Consider the following 17,713-nt stretch of genomic DNA (forward strand, 5'->3'; position numbering starts at 1 on the left):
TACAAACCCCCACTCAGCCATGAAGCTCACTGGGTCACTCTGGATCAGTCACTGTCTCCCAGCCCAATCCATTCCACAGAACTGTTATGGAGATAACATGGGTGGAAAGAACTGTTTGTGCTGCCCTTAGCTTCCTTGAGGGAGTGTAGCATAAAAAATGTTGTAACAAAACTATATGATATGACAAAACTGCCTGGTGCCTGACACAGAAAATCCAGATGTAGTCCTCATGGTGGTAAAAATAAAGACAAATCAATTTAATCATTTACAAGTGTTCGATATAGATCTTACGATGTGTAAATCATTAACAATTATCAGCTGCAGGAGAAAGAAATTATTTATACTAAGAAGCCTGAAATCGGGAGGGATGGAGGTCAATAGGTGTGTAGAGGAATGATTTAAGCATTTAAAGATATAAAGATTAAAGTGTGAAGACAAAGAACTGTAACGGAAACTGATGTTATTTTTATGTTATGTTTGGATATATATATATATATATATATATATATTGTAACTGTTGATTTGTTTTTCCTTTTGGTTATTTAAGTGAAACTCAATAAAAAGAAATTAAAAAAAATAATAATCATTTACAAGTGTGATACTTTTTATTGGTACTACAAAATCTGCTTTCTCATGCTATATAAAGGTAGGCCGGATGCAATTAAAGGATACTTTTGCAAAGAGAAGTAAATTGACTCCATTGTTGTACACACAGAGAGAAAAATGAAGCAGTACATTTATCTAGCTCCCCAACACAGGCATTTAAATGTATTGATTACTTTCCCAAAGAATTTAAGTCTTTTTGTGGAGTTCATAATTTACTGTTCCTTATGGGGACAACAATTCTCCGCAGGCCACCAGGAGTGCCATATGTTTATTGTCCTGGAGCAGAACGTAAGCAGTTGCTAAGAAGTTGCACCTGTCTTATTTGTCTAGGATATCAAATGTTCCCAGCTTATTTTCTTCTTTCTGTTTCTTCTTCTTTTAGTTGACTGAGCTGAACACATTTTTCTTGAAACATATCTTTGTTTTCCATGCAAGTCACCCCTTAAGCTGGGGTAGGATCCTCTTCATTGGAATTATCACAGCGCCCACTGTGAGGTACTTTTTGTTCGTTTAATCTTCCTCACTGTAAAATTGCTGGGCAGCAGCTGGGCACCTCGAAAAGCCTAGCTCAGAGATGGGGAGCCAGTGAGGCCCTACAGATGTTGCTCACCAAGCCAGCTGTGGTTGGTCAGAGTTGGAATCCAACAACATCTGGATGGTCACAGGTTCCTTGCCTTTGCTCCAGCCCACTTACTTTTGGATATTAAAAAAACCTGGTTTGGACATAATTTAGTGTTACACACATGAACAGCAACAAGCCTCGTGTTCGTGTCTTCCCTCCCGAATGAGAGAGAGATTGGAAACATCTGCCTCTTCTTTTAAACTAACCAGGGTGCTCCATTATGTCTAAACCAGGGAACTCTGCTTAGCTTAAAACAAGCCACTGTTTGATCTTGACTTGTTTGAAAAAGCCTCTCCTCCTTACAGAGGGGAGGAGTTGTGAGCAGGGGCTGTTTTCCGCGTTGGCAGGAGGCCTGGTAGGAATTTTTATCCAACTGGCCCCTTGGCACTAGCCACTTGGTTTTTCACCTACCTCGTAGCAAATCGTCACAACTTTTAGGTATTGGCGGTTAGGCATTGGAATATGTTTGTGTATTGGAGGGCAGGGTGTGGCCATCGCCTACCCCTCTACTTTATGGGTATTCCGGTAAAGGAATCCTGCGGTCGTAGATCCTGTCTGACGCCCTTGCTGGTGGCTAGGGCCATGGCAGGACCCCCAGTGACATCAGGGGGAGCTTTCAGTTGTATTTGCATCAACAGGCTCCTCCCACTGGTGGTTAACCCTTGATAGACTCACCCCTCCCTGAGGGGGTGGAGTCATGCTCTGTTGTTTTATCCAATGCCTAAGCCAATACCTCTCACGTGCTGTAATCAATAAAGTTGTGGCCTTTTTTTAGCCCATTAACCTAATATACTGTGTCCATGTGTCTTTCTTATCCCCAAGCGGGTGGCAGGTCCTTGAATCACAAACTTGATCTTGACTTGTTTGAAAAAAGCCATAGCTCAAACTAACCAGAGTCTGGAAACAAGAAGCAGCGCTTTTGATCTCCTTCTCACAGCTTTGCCAAAGGAGAAGCGGAGAGCACATAAGCCCCAGATTCACTGCTGTTAAGGTTTAGGGCAACCTTCCTCAACCTGGTACTCTCTCAGGGATTGGACTATGAGTTCCATCAGTCTGTCAGAATGGGCAGTGGTCAGAAGTGGTGGCACTTGTAGTCCAAAATCCCTAGAGAGCACTTCGTTGGGGAAACCTGGCTTGGTATGTCCAAAAAGGCCCATAGGGCATTCCACCCAATTGCTCACTTAGACACTAATACAATTAAATAACAACAAGCGTGTCAGGGAATGTAAAATCACCTGTGTAAAACAGCAGGTGAAATGACAGCAAGTGTGTTAGGCAAATGTATATTCCAGATGTTCAATAATTCCTCGCCCCCCTGGCTACAAGCCTGAAAAGCTTTTAACACAATTCTGTTTCCCATTCAACAGATTTCCATGCAGTGCAGTTTTTTGTTGGAAGAAAAACACATTTTTATTCAGTGGGGCTTACTCTGGGTAAAGGTGCAAAGGATTACAAGTCTTAGTTCCCATTGTTCAAAAGATTTCTGTCCTGAATCGCTTCTTAATTTCTAAACTCTGATTCCTTCTTTCCTCAGTCAAATCTCACAGGAGCTCAATTTCAAAAGGAAAAAAGTAGGAGAAACAACTTACAATATTAAAATAGAGACAGTTGGCAGAAAATGCAGACATGTCAATCTAAGCTTAGGGCTGTGGCTGCTTTGTGCTCCTTTGTGTGGCTTCATTCAGGCAAACAGACATTCCACTGACATGCTAGCTGACTTTTCTGCCCCCTTTCTCATCCTCAGTTGTATATCCCTCTTTATAGCTGACCAAGTTTCAGTCATTGGTTTACAATTGTCGCATTTACTTGATCTCCAAGATAGCAGTAGAGAAGTTTGAGGTAGTTCTCGAATATGGCTGAGCCTTTACCGTGTTCCAAGTAATTGAGCTGCTTTCTCCAAAAATTGAATATCAGCCCCTGCCCTGTTGTTTTTGCTAACTATAACCTACATGTGCAACTATCTGTTTCATTGAAATTTTCTCCTCTGTTTTTACTTCCAGGCAATACTATGCTTATCTCACAGACACACAGTGCAAAAGGGTAGGAACTCAGTGCTGGGTGTTTGGGTAAGTTTTTGTTGCAGTTGAAAACATTGAGACTGTTATAGTGTTGACTCAATGAAAAGAACAACTTTGCATCCCGAAAGCTTTTAATTACACGCTCCGTGGGGGGTATTTATTTGTTGTTCTTATTTGCTCTCTGTGTAACTCAGGGTGGCAGATATAGGGATGCAAGGTAGATTCCTATCCTGGCACCGACCAAGCTTGCTTGACTTCATCCAAGTTGCTGCCCCACAGCTGCATCCCTTGGCAGCTCTGCCAGCACATCAGCCACATTTTGGGGGACACGAATGCAGAGAGGAAGGCTGCTAAACATGTAGAGGCTGTCCCGGGGACCAGGAACTCTGGCCATTCATGCTAGCATTTTAGTAATATTTCAATAATGGGACGCTGGTGGCGCTGTGGGTTAAACCACAGAGCCTAGGACTTGCCGATCAGAAGGTCAGCGGTTCGAATCCCCATGACGGGGTGAGCTCCCATTGCTCGGTCCCTGCTCCTGCCCCCCTAGCAGTTCAAAAGCACGTCAAAGTGCAAGTAGACAAATAGGTACCGCTCCAGCGGGAAGGTAAACGGCGTTTCCATGTGCTGCTCTGGTTCGCCAGAAGCGGCTTAGTCATGCTGGCCACATGACCCGGAAGCTGTACGCCGGCTCCCTCGGCCAATAAAGCGAGATGAGCGCAGCAACCCAAGAGTCGGTCACGACTGGACCTAATGGTCAGGGGTCCCTTTACCTTTACCTTATTTAATATAAAAACATAACGTAACTCTGGGGGGGAGGCAGTCTCTCTCAAAGCTCTATAGATATTAAAATTCCCAAAGCCCTAACGGAGCTGAGCATTCCCAGAACCCTTAAGAAACTACAGTTCCCAGAATTCTATGGAGGAAGTCCTGTGCTTTAAATGTGCCTTAAATGGACAGTGTGCACACAGACTCGGTTGGTTCTGTTTGTGGCACTCTGTAACATGAATTCTGGGGGGGGGGGAATGAGGCGGAGCATATTGGCGTGTGAAGAAATCTGGTTTGGTATGAACTAGACAACCCCCAGGCTATTTCCAGCTTTCTGTGATCCTCTGGAACCGATTGTTTTCTCTCCTGCACACAACATAAGAGAAAAGGAAACAAATTGGTGTAGAACATCCAAGCCTTTCAAAGGAAGGTTTTCAGCTCATGAGGTTACAAAAATAGCAGCGTTCAGATCAGCATAGTCTGCCCTTGTTAAGAAGGTCACGCTGAGCTAATAGGCCCTGAGGGACTTCTAAACTGCTGCTTTGTTCCCTTGGCAAATTTAAACGGGCTAATTTAATCAGTTGACTTGGCCATGCCTAGGAACATTCCCATGTCATCACTTACTTCATGCCAGATCCATCCTCCAAGTCTCATTCGTAATTTTGCTCCACTTTTGGCAAAGAAGAAGAAGCCTGCTTTCCTAAGTACTATTTGTTGAACAACACCACCGGCATTAAAATTAAACAGAAAAGGGGAGGCAGGGGTTGCCTTCTACAAAGTTTAGTGGGCTCTCAGAGTGGAGATATCAAATTCTGTTCCATTTATTTATTTATATTACTTCCATAGCTCTTTAAACCACCTTTTTAGGGTCATTACCTTTCCAACGCAGTCCAACATAATAACGAAAACCATATTACTAAAATCACATGAAAGAAACAAAGCCAAAATCAGAGCAGCAGATAAAACAGTTATTAAAGCACAGCACCAAAATAAAAAATCATCCAAATGCTGACCAGAACAGAAAAGTCTTTATTGGCCCCAGACTCTAGGGTATTAAGAGCTATTACCAGCCCCTTACATTGGACCTGGAAATACATAGGCAGCCAAAGTTACTAGTGCAACATAGGTGCAAAGAAGTCCAGCCCCTCGAATTGTTTTTGCTGCTGCATGTTGCACCTTTTGAAACTTCCAGACTGGGTAAAGCAGAAACCCCACGTACAGTGGACACTCGGGTTGCGAACGTGATCTGTGTGGGATGCACATTCGCAACCCACAGCGGCGCGTCTGCGCACGCGCGGGTTGCGATTCAGTGCTTCTGCACATGTGCAAAGCGTGATTTAGTGCTTCTGCGCATGCACGACCCCCAAAACCTGGAAGTAACCCATTCCTGTACTTCTGGGTTTCGGTGGGTCCATAACCTGAAAAAACGCAACCTGAAGCGTCTTTAACCCGAGGTATGACTGTAGAGTGTGTTACAGTAATCCAGACTGCATACAGCTAACGCGCAGGGGACTGAAGCAAGGTGCGACTAAGTCAAATGCAGGAAACATCCATTCTGCTGCAAGTGCCTTAGACAAATTTAGAGCTAAGGGCTGAGAACCACCTGTGCTACATAACTTGCTTTTACTTGGCAGTATTCCGTGCTTATTTTGGGCCAGCTCACTCATTTCTAAGTTGAAAGATAGACTGTAGTATATCTAGACTAAGGTTTGCTTTGTTGTCATTTTAGAATGCTTTGAATGGAGCCTTATAGTATATTGCTGTAGTTGTATTCTCAGAGTTCTGCTGAGTTCAGTGGGACCTTCTGGTAGTATATAAGGATTACAGCCATAACTTTTAGAGAAGAAGTGGAAGAAATAACTTGGCACCTGGATTGGGGGGCAAGTCTTCCACCTGTTTCTTTATTACTTTAACACCTTCACTGTATGTGCCCCTTGATATGTTAACAGAAGGTTGGTGGGAATGGGACAGATCCCTACCCCAAAGGTCTAAATTTCGGCATTGGTGTGAGGAAGGCAACAAAGGGAGGGGAGGGAATGAAAGCAATTGGCAAAAGTTTTTTTTAAAAAACCAGACAAGAGGACAGAGAATGTAAGAAAGGTCTGAATTAAGAGGTCTGTCTTATTTCTAAATAATGGCTGTTGAATTTCCAAAAACGTAAAGATGCACAAGTAAGATGCACCCGTAAATACTTGCGCAATACTTAGTAGAAGTAAATAGGACTAGAGTTCCCATTTTTTACTTTTGGCCATAGCTCTTTGATTGCCTAATGCTCTCTGTTACGAAGCAGGGGCAGGGAGTTGGATTTTAATCCTGCATCAGTTCAGATCGTCTCTTGGTTCAAGGAGCTCAAGACACAAATAAATATAATCAGAGACAGTTAATGTAACAGACAACTTACTAGTATCTCACTTGGTTTTTCTTTTAATGTGGTAAACTGAATTTTCATCTATCTGGCAAAAGCTGCTTAGTGTCTTGCCAGAAGGATTAGGCTCCCTTCCTTAAGCGTAATCTTACACCGTAAGTTAAATGAACTTGCTCATCCAGTGAAATCCTTGTAAAATACACTTAAGGAAGAAAAAGAAAGCTCTAAGAGAAATAATGGCCAGTATGCATGTGTGCACGCAGTATGCTTAAAAAAGAAAGAGAGAGAGAGAGAGAAAGAAATGAAATTCCATAATTTAAATTCTTCATTAAGAAAACCTGGATTTTGAAACCCATATAATCATGCAAATTTCTCCTGTTTTGCATAATTTTATTCTGCCACTTGTACTAGATCATCACAGAGAGAGGCAAGGATCTGTACAAGACCTCGATCGCTAGAAACTTTATTCAGATACCCCTCTGGCTTTTGAAATCATCATAAACATGAGAATTAGAAACTTGTTCATTCTTTTAAAAAATTAAAACAGGGGTAGGGAATCTGTGGTCCTCCAAAAGTTGTTGAAGTGTTTATTTGTTTATTTATTGAATTTATATACTGCCCTATACCTGGAGTTCTTCCATCCCCCAGACCAGTGGCAGCGCTAACTGGAGCCACAGGTTCTCCATCCCTATTATAATGGGGGATAAAAGGTAAAGGTAAAGGGACCCTTGACCGTTAGGTCCAGTCGCAGATGACTCTGGGGTTGCGGCGCTCATCTCGCTCTATAGGCTGAGGGACCCGGCATTTGTCCGCAGACAGCTTCCGGGTCATGTGGCCAGCATGACTAAGCCGCTTCTGGCGAACCAGAGCAGCGCACGGAAACGCCTTTTACCTTTCCGCTGGAGCGGTACCTATTTATCTACTTGCACTTCGACATGCTTTCGAACTGCTAGGTGGGCAGGAGCAGGGACCAAGCAATGGGAGCTCACCCCGTCGCGGGGATTTGAACCACTGACCTTCTGATCAGCAAGCCCTAGGCTCTGTGGTTTAGACCACAGTGCCACCCACGTCCCATATAATGGGGCATACTAGGAATTAAACCTAGGACTCCCTGCATGCATAGCATGCGCTCTACCACTGAACTGTGATGCCACCAGATACCACTTTTATTGACTTGACAGAAGCTAGTCTCTTCTCTCATGGCATGTTCACACATCCACAACATACTATTTATGTTGCCACCCGCCTGCTGATAATACAGAAATGGAGGCACATGTAATGCAAATTACCATTCTAGCCCGTGTATATTTTTTACATTTGCATTACAAAGCAGCTCTGACAAAGATAGAAAAATGCTCTAAGGGGTTGTTTATGAAGGGGAGCAAAGTTGTAACAAAAAAAAATGGAAGGAGTTTTTGTTAAAGGGGGACGGAGCCTGACCCAAGGTAGAGGATTTTAAAGGCTTTCAAAAGTGAGCTGTTTTATGGATGGCCCTCAAAGCTTATTTAGCCCCCCATAACATGAGAGCAATTTATAAACTAGCTCACAAAATCATGCAAACACCCCCGCCCCCCCAGTGAAGATATCAAAGCATGCTCTTAAATTAAAAACAGCCTGTACTTTTGTCATTCCCTCAGAGTTATTGGTTTCCTGGAAGCTATTGTGTGCATCAAATTTGGTCAAGACCTTTTCTCCAAAACACAGATATTGTATGTTGTGTTTTGGCTCCTTTGTGTGGTAAGTGGCTCTTTATTTTGCTCCTTAAGTCTTCCTCTTTGATACGGCAACCATGTTAGTTGCCATGTCTCTTTGGTCATTGGCTAAATGTAAGCCGGAATCTACCCATTAACACAACTTTGTGACCAGCGCTGCAATGTTTAACCTAGACGAATTGCTTAAAAATAATAATTGAAGTGGCGGATTCTTCCACCAAGAAATCTATCCCCGGCTGGTGCTCTGCTGGCGTAGTGAAGCTCCTGCCAAATTCTATAGCCAGGGGTGGATTTTTTCCCCCCAACGTCAATGGTGTGTGGAGCCAGAGGAAAAATGGACAGATCATTCAATGTGAATTTTACCATTACCCAGTAAGCTCTATCCTCTCTATCCTCCATCCAGACAAGAAAAAAAGCATTCACAGATTAGAGTACATATTCCAGCCAGGCCAAAACCCTGAAGGGTGGTGTACAAAGCAGGACTGGGGAGAGGTGTGTTGCTTGAGGGGAGTCCCAAAGGCCAGCCAGGGAGGCCTGGAGAAGTTCCTCCTTTACCTCGCAGGCCAGAGATTCCTAATATTTGCTATAGCCTCTTAAGCACCAGGCCTCTGGTGTAGAATTCAACCCTAAAATTCATATACATAGTTGCGTTTTGTTTTGTTTTTTTTAATTGGGTGATAGCCCTGCTTGTTCATAGTGGTGGTGTAAAATAAAAATGTTTGTAGTATAAATAGGTACTTAAGTATACACTAGGAAGAGAGGCTCAGTGTTCATCAACATTGTTCACCTCCAGCGATGCATTGTAAGTCATCCTGAGGCAACTTGTTGAAAGATGGGGTGTGATGCCCTGAAATAATAAAGGAATTAATGTAGAAGCTGGTAGGTTTTGACTCTTCTCCCTCCTTTTCATTCCTTTTCCCAATGTTGTAGGCCGTTACTACTTTCCTTTGTTTATATGGAATGGTTTGGTATGCAGACCACTACGGACAGCGAGAAAAGGTAATGCTTAACTGGGCACAAGGCACATTTTGAAAGATGCTTGTGTGGAAGCCATGTTAAAAGTCTATTTTGCTGAAGCTTGGTGAGGGTAAGGTGTCAAGATTCTGAGGTCCGTTCTTGGATATGGAGAAGAAATTACCCCACCAAAAGCATTTTATTATAAGAGCATTGATTTTGGTTATTTCTAACGGTTTGGGTCCGGATTTTGCCTTCTGCAGACTGAAAGAGTCCTTCAGTCTTTAGAAGGCTTTTGGTCCAGTGGACTCAGGATGCTGAACTCAGTGGTCTTTCGGCTTGATGCAGCAGGGTTCTTGAGCTCTGAATTGTAGATCTAGCCAGTCTTATTACTGAGTAGTAACTTGATTTTGCAACACCTTCCCTCCTCACTAAACGGGTGCTCTTACCTCATGATTTTATGCACCTCAATAAATCCTACGCCACATAGATGTGGGTGCTCTGTTACCAAAAAGGATGGAAATGATCCCTTCTATCATATGCCTGCTGACTTGGTACTGAGCACCATGTAAATGGGGAAAAACATGGCATTTGTTCATGCATAAATTTAAGAAGCCCGCTCTTTGCAAGAAGACTTGCATTGCTTAAGCAGAAGTCAGACCCAACTAACTCCCTACTGTGTAGTCATCCCTATCATTCCAGTCTTAAAGCTGGAAAAGCAATTTTTTAAATTGTCATTGCACCTGGGCGGAAGGGCAGATGGGAATGCCAAGCAGCAGGAGGAGGTTTGGGTTACATAACAAAGCACAGGGGACATGATTAAGCCTTTTTCTCTCCCCTCCTAGCTGTTAGACCTGTATAGCTCGGTGTGTACGTTAGGAAGAAGGCACAAGAAAAATGCACTGTGTATAGTGTTTGACCAGTCATCTCTGCAGTTTTCAGAAAGCACGTTTAATAGAGTTTGGAGGCAATAAGCGTAGATGATTGCAAAGGTGGAAACCCCACGATGATCCTCTTTGTCTCCACAGACGCTGTCAGAAAGTGAAGACAGCTCATACATCCCAGATGCTTCCTGGCTTAACTCTAAGTTTACTAGAGGTACTGGTGGTTTGTATGGTACATTCTGTCCCAGCCAAATAGTCCTTGGAGATATATGGGTGTGGGTGTCCACTCTCTCTCACACACAGACATACAAACATCTCCCTCCCCACCCACTCTAGTTGTTTCCTTTTCAGCAGCTTTCTTGGCTGAATTCCCAAGTTGGTTTTTTAATGGCCCTCAGATAGATAGATAGATAGATAGATAGATAGATAGATAGATAGATAGACAGACAGACAGACAGACAGACAGACCACCTTTCAGCAGCATGCCAGTACACAATAAAGATGATGCCTAGGAAAATGGGCACCCCAAGTGGCGTGAAGCAGCAACTGGGCTTCGCAGGTCTAGCATTAGCCTTAAGATTCCAGGGCACTTAGTTCTAGGGCACTGAAGATTCTGGGGCACTCGGTGCTTTTTGTAGCCTTCTCCCTGGTTCTAGGGTAAGTAGGTGGCATTTCCAGCCTACAAGGGCCAAGGAGTTGTGACGGAAGGCTTCACCACAGCAAGGACAGGCCTCATCACCATGGCGCCACTGATGACTGTGGCAGCGAGGGAGGGGTTACGCGCCAGAGATGCTCTGAGGGCGTGTGCCCTTATACTAACGCCGGCACTTATAAGCCACCTCAAAGACACGCAGGCAAAGGATTGTGAACGATGTCCTTGCGTTTAACATTAGAAATAATTCACGCTGGAAACGGTAGCGCAAAAGAGAATAGATGAACAAAGGGAACATCACACTTGCCTTGAGTCTGCATTGATCTCTTAATGCCTGCTTATGCATTGAGGATTGCTCTCTCTTCTGAATCAGAGGGATGGAGTACCTGTGGCGCTCCACTTGTTGTTGGACGGCTCCAGCCCTCGTGGTCCACGGTGAGGGACAATGAAAGTTGTAGTCCTCTGAGGGCTCACACGATCCCCATCCCAGCTGTATTGTTAAATTGGCTGGGATCGAAGGAGCTCTCCAACGTTCATGCCCAATGGAAGTTTGTCTTTCTTCTTTGAAGAAATACGTCCTCATCCCATTTTGTGAGTTGGGATGCTACAGGGTAGGGCTGCCATTTGAGAAACCCAAGTTCAAGCCCTCTTTGGTATGCAGATCCATTTGTCTGGTTCCTTGGATCTGGGCCCCTCCGTCCTTATGTCAATATGGAGTGGGGGATGAAACAAAATTACTGTTAAGCATTTTAATAGCCCACACTTTATATAGCGGTTGTTCTTTGTCATGAATTGAAATTTTAGTGTAAATGAAACACTTGTTTCTATATACATATAAAGAGAGAACTTTTATTAACACAGATTTTTCCTTCTGATTTTCAACATACTTTTTAAAGCTCTATGTAATCTTTTTTTATATACTTGTGTTTCTTCTACGTTATATGAAAACACATTTTTCTGTAATATGATCTCTTAATACAATTTCCTAGCAATTCCTTTCCTCCATCTTTTAAAAACTTTCTTGAAATCTATAAAAATTCTAAACAAAATAAACTTTTCTTACAAAATATTACAGTGCTGAAAACATTTTTTTTCTTTATATTTTTCAGCTTTAGTGGCATATTCCATTTTGGCAATTGGTTATATAAATTAATAAATGATGATAATTGGTATATTTTATTTAGGTTTTTGAAACATACCAGCATGTTTCTTTCTTGTGTTTAGTTGTTAAGGGGATCGAATTAAAATGGTCTAAAACTGAATCGTACGTGCTAACGGGCATCTCAGTTCTCTGACTCGCAGCTGAAGTAGCACCACTGACACAAAAGGGGCAGATTTGGGGGAACCACAAAGTTTGCAAAAGTTCAAGAAATTTTTTTGAGGTGTGAGGGAACTCTAAAGAGGAGAAGCTCTCCAAAAAGCAGCCCAGTGAGGGCTGAACATGCTTAGTGGCCACAGAATACTTTTCCTTTTCTCTCCTTCTCCCCCCGCCATTTAAAAAAAGTATTTGTGGCCCAAATACTGTTCTGACACTCCATCCAAGGTATATTAAACATGTTGCCTGGATGTTGGGGATAAGTTTTTTTGTTGAGTTTCTTTCCTTTTCCACTTTTGGCTCCAGTGTTCCTTTTCCTTGTTCCCTAATTTTTCCAGCATCATCTGTGTTAAATTGTGTTGTTTTATCTTTTACACTTTTCTGTCCGATAATGCCACCATCTACTTCTTCCTTGTTTTCCGTTGCCATTCTTTAATCTTAATGAACGGTTGGATTAAACTAACAGACCCTCACTTGCAGAAGCTTGCTCAAGGAATTCTGCTGGTGCAGCGGGTCTCCCCTTCCTCTCCTTCACCCCCCCGAAAAAAAATTGGCTTTGGGGCTGTTAGAAGAATCTCCAGAACAGTGTGCAGGGAGGAGTGGGGAAATTGCTCTTGCCGCTGGAGCAATTTTAGCTCTGCGGTTGAATTCCTCCCAAAGCATCTAAATGTTAAAGCTTCTAAATTTGGAACCTGGGGTTTGATCGGCTGCTTTGGCAGCCCAAGGCGAAAGTCTCGCCTTCAGAACTGGCCGCCTCCTTATGCTACGCACTGCAAGGTGACAAAAAAACACACGGGTTGAACGCTGTCATGTGTTGAGAAAGGGGTCCCAGCTGATTGTCATCCCTGTCCTGATATGACATCCATGCAGCCACTTCTCACCCAGGAGAAGTGGCCAAAAAGCTGTGGCCTCATGGCGACCAGACTTCTCCATTCAGGGGTCCAGGTAGGCATGGTCAACTGCATGACAAATGTGTCCTGTTAGTCTGGTTCCCTTTGCAGCTGTGGATAAATGTGGAATCACACAGCTAGAATACTACTGCTTGATGCCCCTGCAAAGAATCCTCACTGCAGTTCCTGGGAGTTGGCTGAGTAAAGAGTTTGCTCTGCTTGCTTTCTTCTCAACCTTTCTCTTGATTCCCCATCCCACCAACAGCAGTGTCCCATCTACTTACAGTTGTGCACTGCTCTCATCTCCTACCCCTCACTCTCGAGGATCCTCAGAGTTCACATGTACACCCACTAGTTTTTCATAGGGTTTGGGAAGCAGAGTATGGAGACCAGGATCTCACCCACAGCTTCTGCCTTGCAAACCTATAGGTCGTTGTTTCCCAAATTTGGGTCTCCACCTGTTTTTGGACTACAACTCCCACCATCCCTAGCTAGCAAGACCAGTAGGCAGGGAAAATGGGATTTGAAGTCCAAAAAAAAGTGGAAGACTCAAGTTTGGGAAACACTGGTTTATAGAGTTATTCTGCCCCCGAGTCCTGCTCTAGCACCTAGTGTTTCCACGTGCTAGCTAGCTTAATATCAAGACTGAAGAAAGAGTTGAGACAACTATATTACATTGTAGGTAAACTGTTTTCTTAACAGATGATATAATTTGGGGGACATAATTTGGGAGTTAAGCCACTAGATGGCATGCCAGGTTCAACTAAAATGTCTCAGTATGCGTTAATAAATCCAGAGATTTACATTTGCCGGTAAGAATAGATGCTCTTTAAAATAACCACATCTCACTTGTATAAATGTGTGTGTGTATGTGACTTGCTTGTTAGGAACGGAAGACAGTCCGCCCAAACACTCGAGCAACAGCGAGAGCCATTCATCTAGGAGGAGGAATCGCCATTCGAAAACAAAAGTAACCAATGGAATTGGCAAGAGATAGAGAGACAGACAAGAGAGGAGGAGAAAGAGAGAGAATCAGTTTCTAGATTTGTTCCAGAAGTGTGCCTCTGAGAGCAAAGAAGCAAAACTGGGCCTGGTTCTGAACTCCCTGCTGGAAGGTCGACAAGAGAATAGGCGGAGGAGACAGGGGGACAACATCTTCAGCAACCAGAGTCCTTGGACCTTGTTAACATGGAGCTCATCCGTGTATCGCAAATCATTCGCTGCCGTCACTTGCCATCCATTGGCTCAGATCTTCTGCACTTGACACTCAAAACCGTAGTAATATGTTTAAAGGCAAAATAGTTGCTTGTTCCTGAAGGGTTCCTGTGATAGTCTTTGTTCAAGTAGTGTGTGGATGCCTTCTGAAGGCCTTTCTTTAATTGAGAACGATAACTCCAAGTTAACTGGCAACCAGTTGTTGTTTTTTGTTCGTTTTTCAGTTGTGGGCTTTTTACATCCTTGTTCGTTTTCAACAGAACCTTTTTGACTGAAAGATGCTCTGCCTTTGTTCTCAATCTGACACCTAAGCTTTTCTGTGCTGTTAGATTTTTTTCAGGAAATCAACAGTTCCATATTTCAGTCAGCAGGGTGCTAAGTATTAGAAAGTACGTTCATGATTTTTGTTCAGGTCATTTTTATAATTGCTAAACGTTCATTGTGTTCATGACATTCTGTTACACAATCAGGGCTGTGTCGGCCCTTGGCAAGAAGACAGGCCCAGAGCCATTGGCACATACATATATATATATATTGTTTATTTTCTAACATCTCCAGTTTCCTGTATGTTTATCATCACTTCAGTTACACCGTTCTTTTCTCTTTAAAGGCCTAAGCTCCCAACAGCAGCAAAATGATCCAAATTATAAACCAAAATTCATGCTTAAAGCTTTGCAAATCTCTGCCTGGCCTAACACAACAGCTTACCCATGGGTGATACAATGTTCTTTGTATTATTGTGGTGTAACATTAAAACCCCCCCCCCACATTTATACAAACTAACTCCACTTCTTCCAGGGGTCAGTTTTACAGAATGCTTCAGCAGTTTTTGTTCCCTGGTGTGTGTTTTTTTTTTTAATCCCCCCACCCATTGGAAAATTGGTCTCACGGCATCATTCCCAAGAAATGAAATAATCATAATAATGAAGTATTGAACCCCCAGATCTTAAGCTGTTGGGATTAGGCCAGTTTTGCATAGATTCTGCTTTCTGTGCTTAGTTGGTCTTGATTTGTGTGTGCCAATCAAGTTGTGGGGCTGCTTACTCCAAAAGACATGGCTAAGGTGACCGGTTAAGTGAGAACCCACATCCTTTCCATCACGCTTCAGCTGGGAAGAGCTGCTTGCTGTGATAATGTCATGGGATATGCACTGCAAGATATGAAGCATTGTAAAGAACTTCAGCGTACAAGCAAAGTGACTGTAAATAGAAAAAAGACCACCATAATCCATGACTTCTTATGTGCCACAAAGGATCAGCTTTTTGAATGCGCTCACTATGCAGCTGCTAATCCATGGAAAGCTCTGTTTTTCTTTTCAATCATGAATGTGCAAACTCTTGCATCAAAAGCTGCTATATCCTATTTGCTGCAACTGTGCTAAATGTTACTGGCCTGGGGGAAAATGTACATGTCTGGAACTTTCCCCGTTGACAAATGTTGGGTTTCTTGATCATATTTTGAAATATGTGTACTTTTACATCTGTGTATTCTTAGCATGCTGCATAATTTCCAAATGGGTTGGTTTTTTGGTTTTGTTTTGGTTGATGCTCAAGGTCACTTAGTTTTCTGTCTTAATCCCTTTAGAGTCAGTTACTCAAGAGAGACCAGTGTGTATGTGTGTGTTTTTCTATTTATTCAAGACCAAAGTCAGAAAACGTTAAGGCTCTTCTGAATGAACATTTCACACTGTTCAGGTTAGTGTTAATAATGCCCATTCTCCCGAAGAGCCTGTCCTGTTTTGCAGAGCCTGCAACACGTAGAAATATGACTGCTGGAGTCAGTAATAAAATTCCCACTCACACTGGTAGAGATGTGGCCCTAGTTATAATACAGTGCTGCCAAAAGCCACGTTTGTCAGCTGAAACTAGTGCTCACATGCACAGTTAATTATATCCATAGATAGAGCGCACATGCAGATCTTGGGCAAAATCAGTGTTAATATTTTACTGTGGCTGGAAAACAATGCACCTTGTGTTCACTGGGGCTTTTCAGCCTCTCTCTTCCAGCAGTAACTCCCTGACACACGCTTAGCACCCCCCCTTCCCAAAATGCTGCTCCGAAAGGTCCAGAGACCATGTGAAGTAGCATCCCGTGGAGGCTGGACTGCTGCTGGAAGGGGAAGCCAACACCATCAACATAATCTGTGTGCACACAGATGTACTTTAGACACACACACTTTGAAACCTGGGCTGTGTACTTTTTTCCATTGAGGAATTTAAAAATACCTTGCATGAGTGAACTCGGAAGGTGGACAGTCTTTAATCCCCATAGAAAGGAAAGCATCCTATAGGAATGTTTCCATATTGCTAAATATCAGCTATGTAAAAGTCTTCAAGTATTGTGTGAAATGCAGGATTTTCTGTAGAGCCATCGCTTATCCTATCTCAAAGTGGCACGTACACGCTCAGTTCAGAGTGACGTGTGTGCTATTCTTTCTATGGAAATGGAACCTGGACCACTGGAAAAATGCGGGTTTTGATCAGGTCCCAATATGCGATGTGGTCAAACTCGAATGTTTTGTCCCATAACCACTGAACTCCACACTGGGGCTGTAGCACTCTCACCCTTGAGTTGGGAATTCTGGAAGGAATGTATTTGCTCCCATTTATATGCTTTTAAACTTGCTTTCTGCCTTCTTCATGTCCCCCTCATCCCACCGTTCTCACTCCCCCAGTTGTGTACACTCCAGTTTGTGGTGGCTGTTTTTAAATTAATCATTTACTGTGTGCTTATTGAAAAAAGAGATAGGTTGACCTGGTTCTGCTGGAGACTGTGCTGTATTATCAGTCAATGATGGGGGAGCCCTCACTTTCTGTGGCACAGCCCAAACAGTGGCAACCGGTTTATAGCATTTGCAAAAAAAGCTCTGATGCGAAGAAGCTTACACACACACACACACACACACTCGAGGCCAAGAGTACAGAAAAGTTACCCACCCAAAGTAAATCTATTGCTAGCTGCCAGTATTAAACCTGGGTGGAGCACTGTTATGTATAAAAAGACAGTATCTAATGAACACATGGAATCTGGTTTCAACTCTGCTTTTGGTTACTCGCCTGTGAAAAATAAAGCCCCGAATACCTGGGATTAATTTGGTGGTGGTGTTTTTTAAAAAATTAAAGCTGTGATTGTGTGTTTTTCTTCTGACTACAATCTTCAAGCAGAAAAGGCTATGTTGTGTGAATTATTGTCTCTACCGGAAGTGGACATGGTTCACCCCTTTGTGCCCCTCACAGTAAAAAGGAAATCTGAATCTCTAGTACTGCAGGCTTGATAATGATGAAAATGAAAATTTGACCCAAAAAAGACTTCTTGCTTCTAATGTACTCCCACGGTTGGCTAGTTCAAATTTCTTCTTGAAGTTTGGGGTGCCATTGGCTGCTTTGCTCACACAAGGGGGAGCTCTTTAGCTCATTCTGTATCCAAGAATCAGATTGATGTTCTGGTATAAGGCTGTAATCCTTAGCTTTTCACTTTGGGAAAACAAATGCATGGGAAGGAATGAAAATTATAAACACTGGATTCCTTTTATCAACTAGTATCGAAGTACTGCAATGTTCATATGGAATTAATGCATTATGAAAAGTAATTTTTTTGCATAAGATTGCAGATGAAAGCAGGATACTCTGTAGCTTCAAGTGTGTGTTTATGTGACATAGAAAATCCTTAATGTGGTGTTATTTGGAAAATGATGTTAAATGAGATGACAGAA

At 42.8% G+C, this 17,713-nt stretch overlaps 1 protein-coding gene across 1 annotated transcript in view; it reads left to right on the top strand.

The window, feature by feature from the left end:
• Positions 1-17,092, top strand: part of PTDSS1 (phosphatidylserine synthase 1) — a gene marked incomplete at its 5' end in the record, with an annotated part of 37,946 nt that extends 20,854 nt beyond the window's left edge. Inside the window, 6 exons of the mRNA XM_083622727.1 lie at positions 989-1,101; positions 3,229-3,294; positions 8,017-8,116; positions 9,022-9,090; positions 10,074-10,143; positions 13,674-17,092. Of these exons, the coding sequence (XP_083478853.1) occupies positions 989-1,101; positions 3,229-3,294; positions 8,017-8,116; positions 9,022-9,090; positions 10,074-10,143; positions 13,674-13,783 (528 nt within the window). The 3' untranslated portion in view covers positions 13,784-17,092. The remainder of the gene's footprint in view (positions 1-988; positions 1,102-3,228; positions 3,295-8,016; positions 8,117-9,021; positions 9,091-10,073; positions 10,144-13,673) is intronic.
• Between the last annotated feature and the right edge of the window lie 621 nt (positions 17,093-17,713).

Source organism: Podarcis filfolensis (assembly GCF_964270895.1).
Source record: "Podarcis filfolensis genome assembly, chromosome: 7".
NCBI lineage: Eukaryota > Metazoa > Chordata > Lepidosauria > Squamata > Lacertidae > Podarcis > Podarcis filfolensis.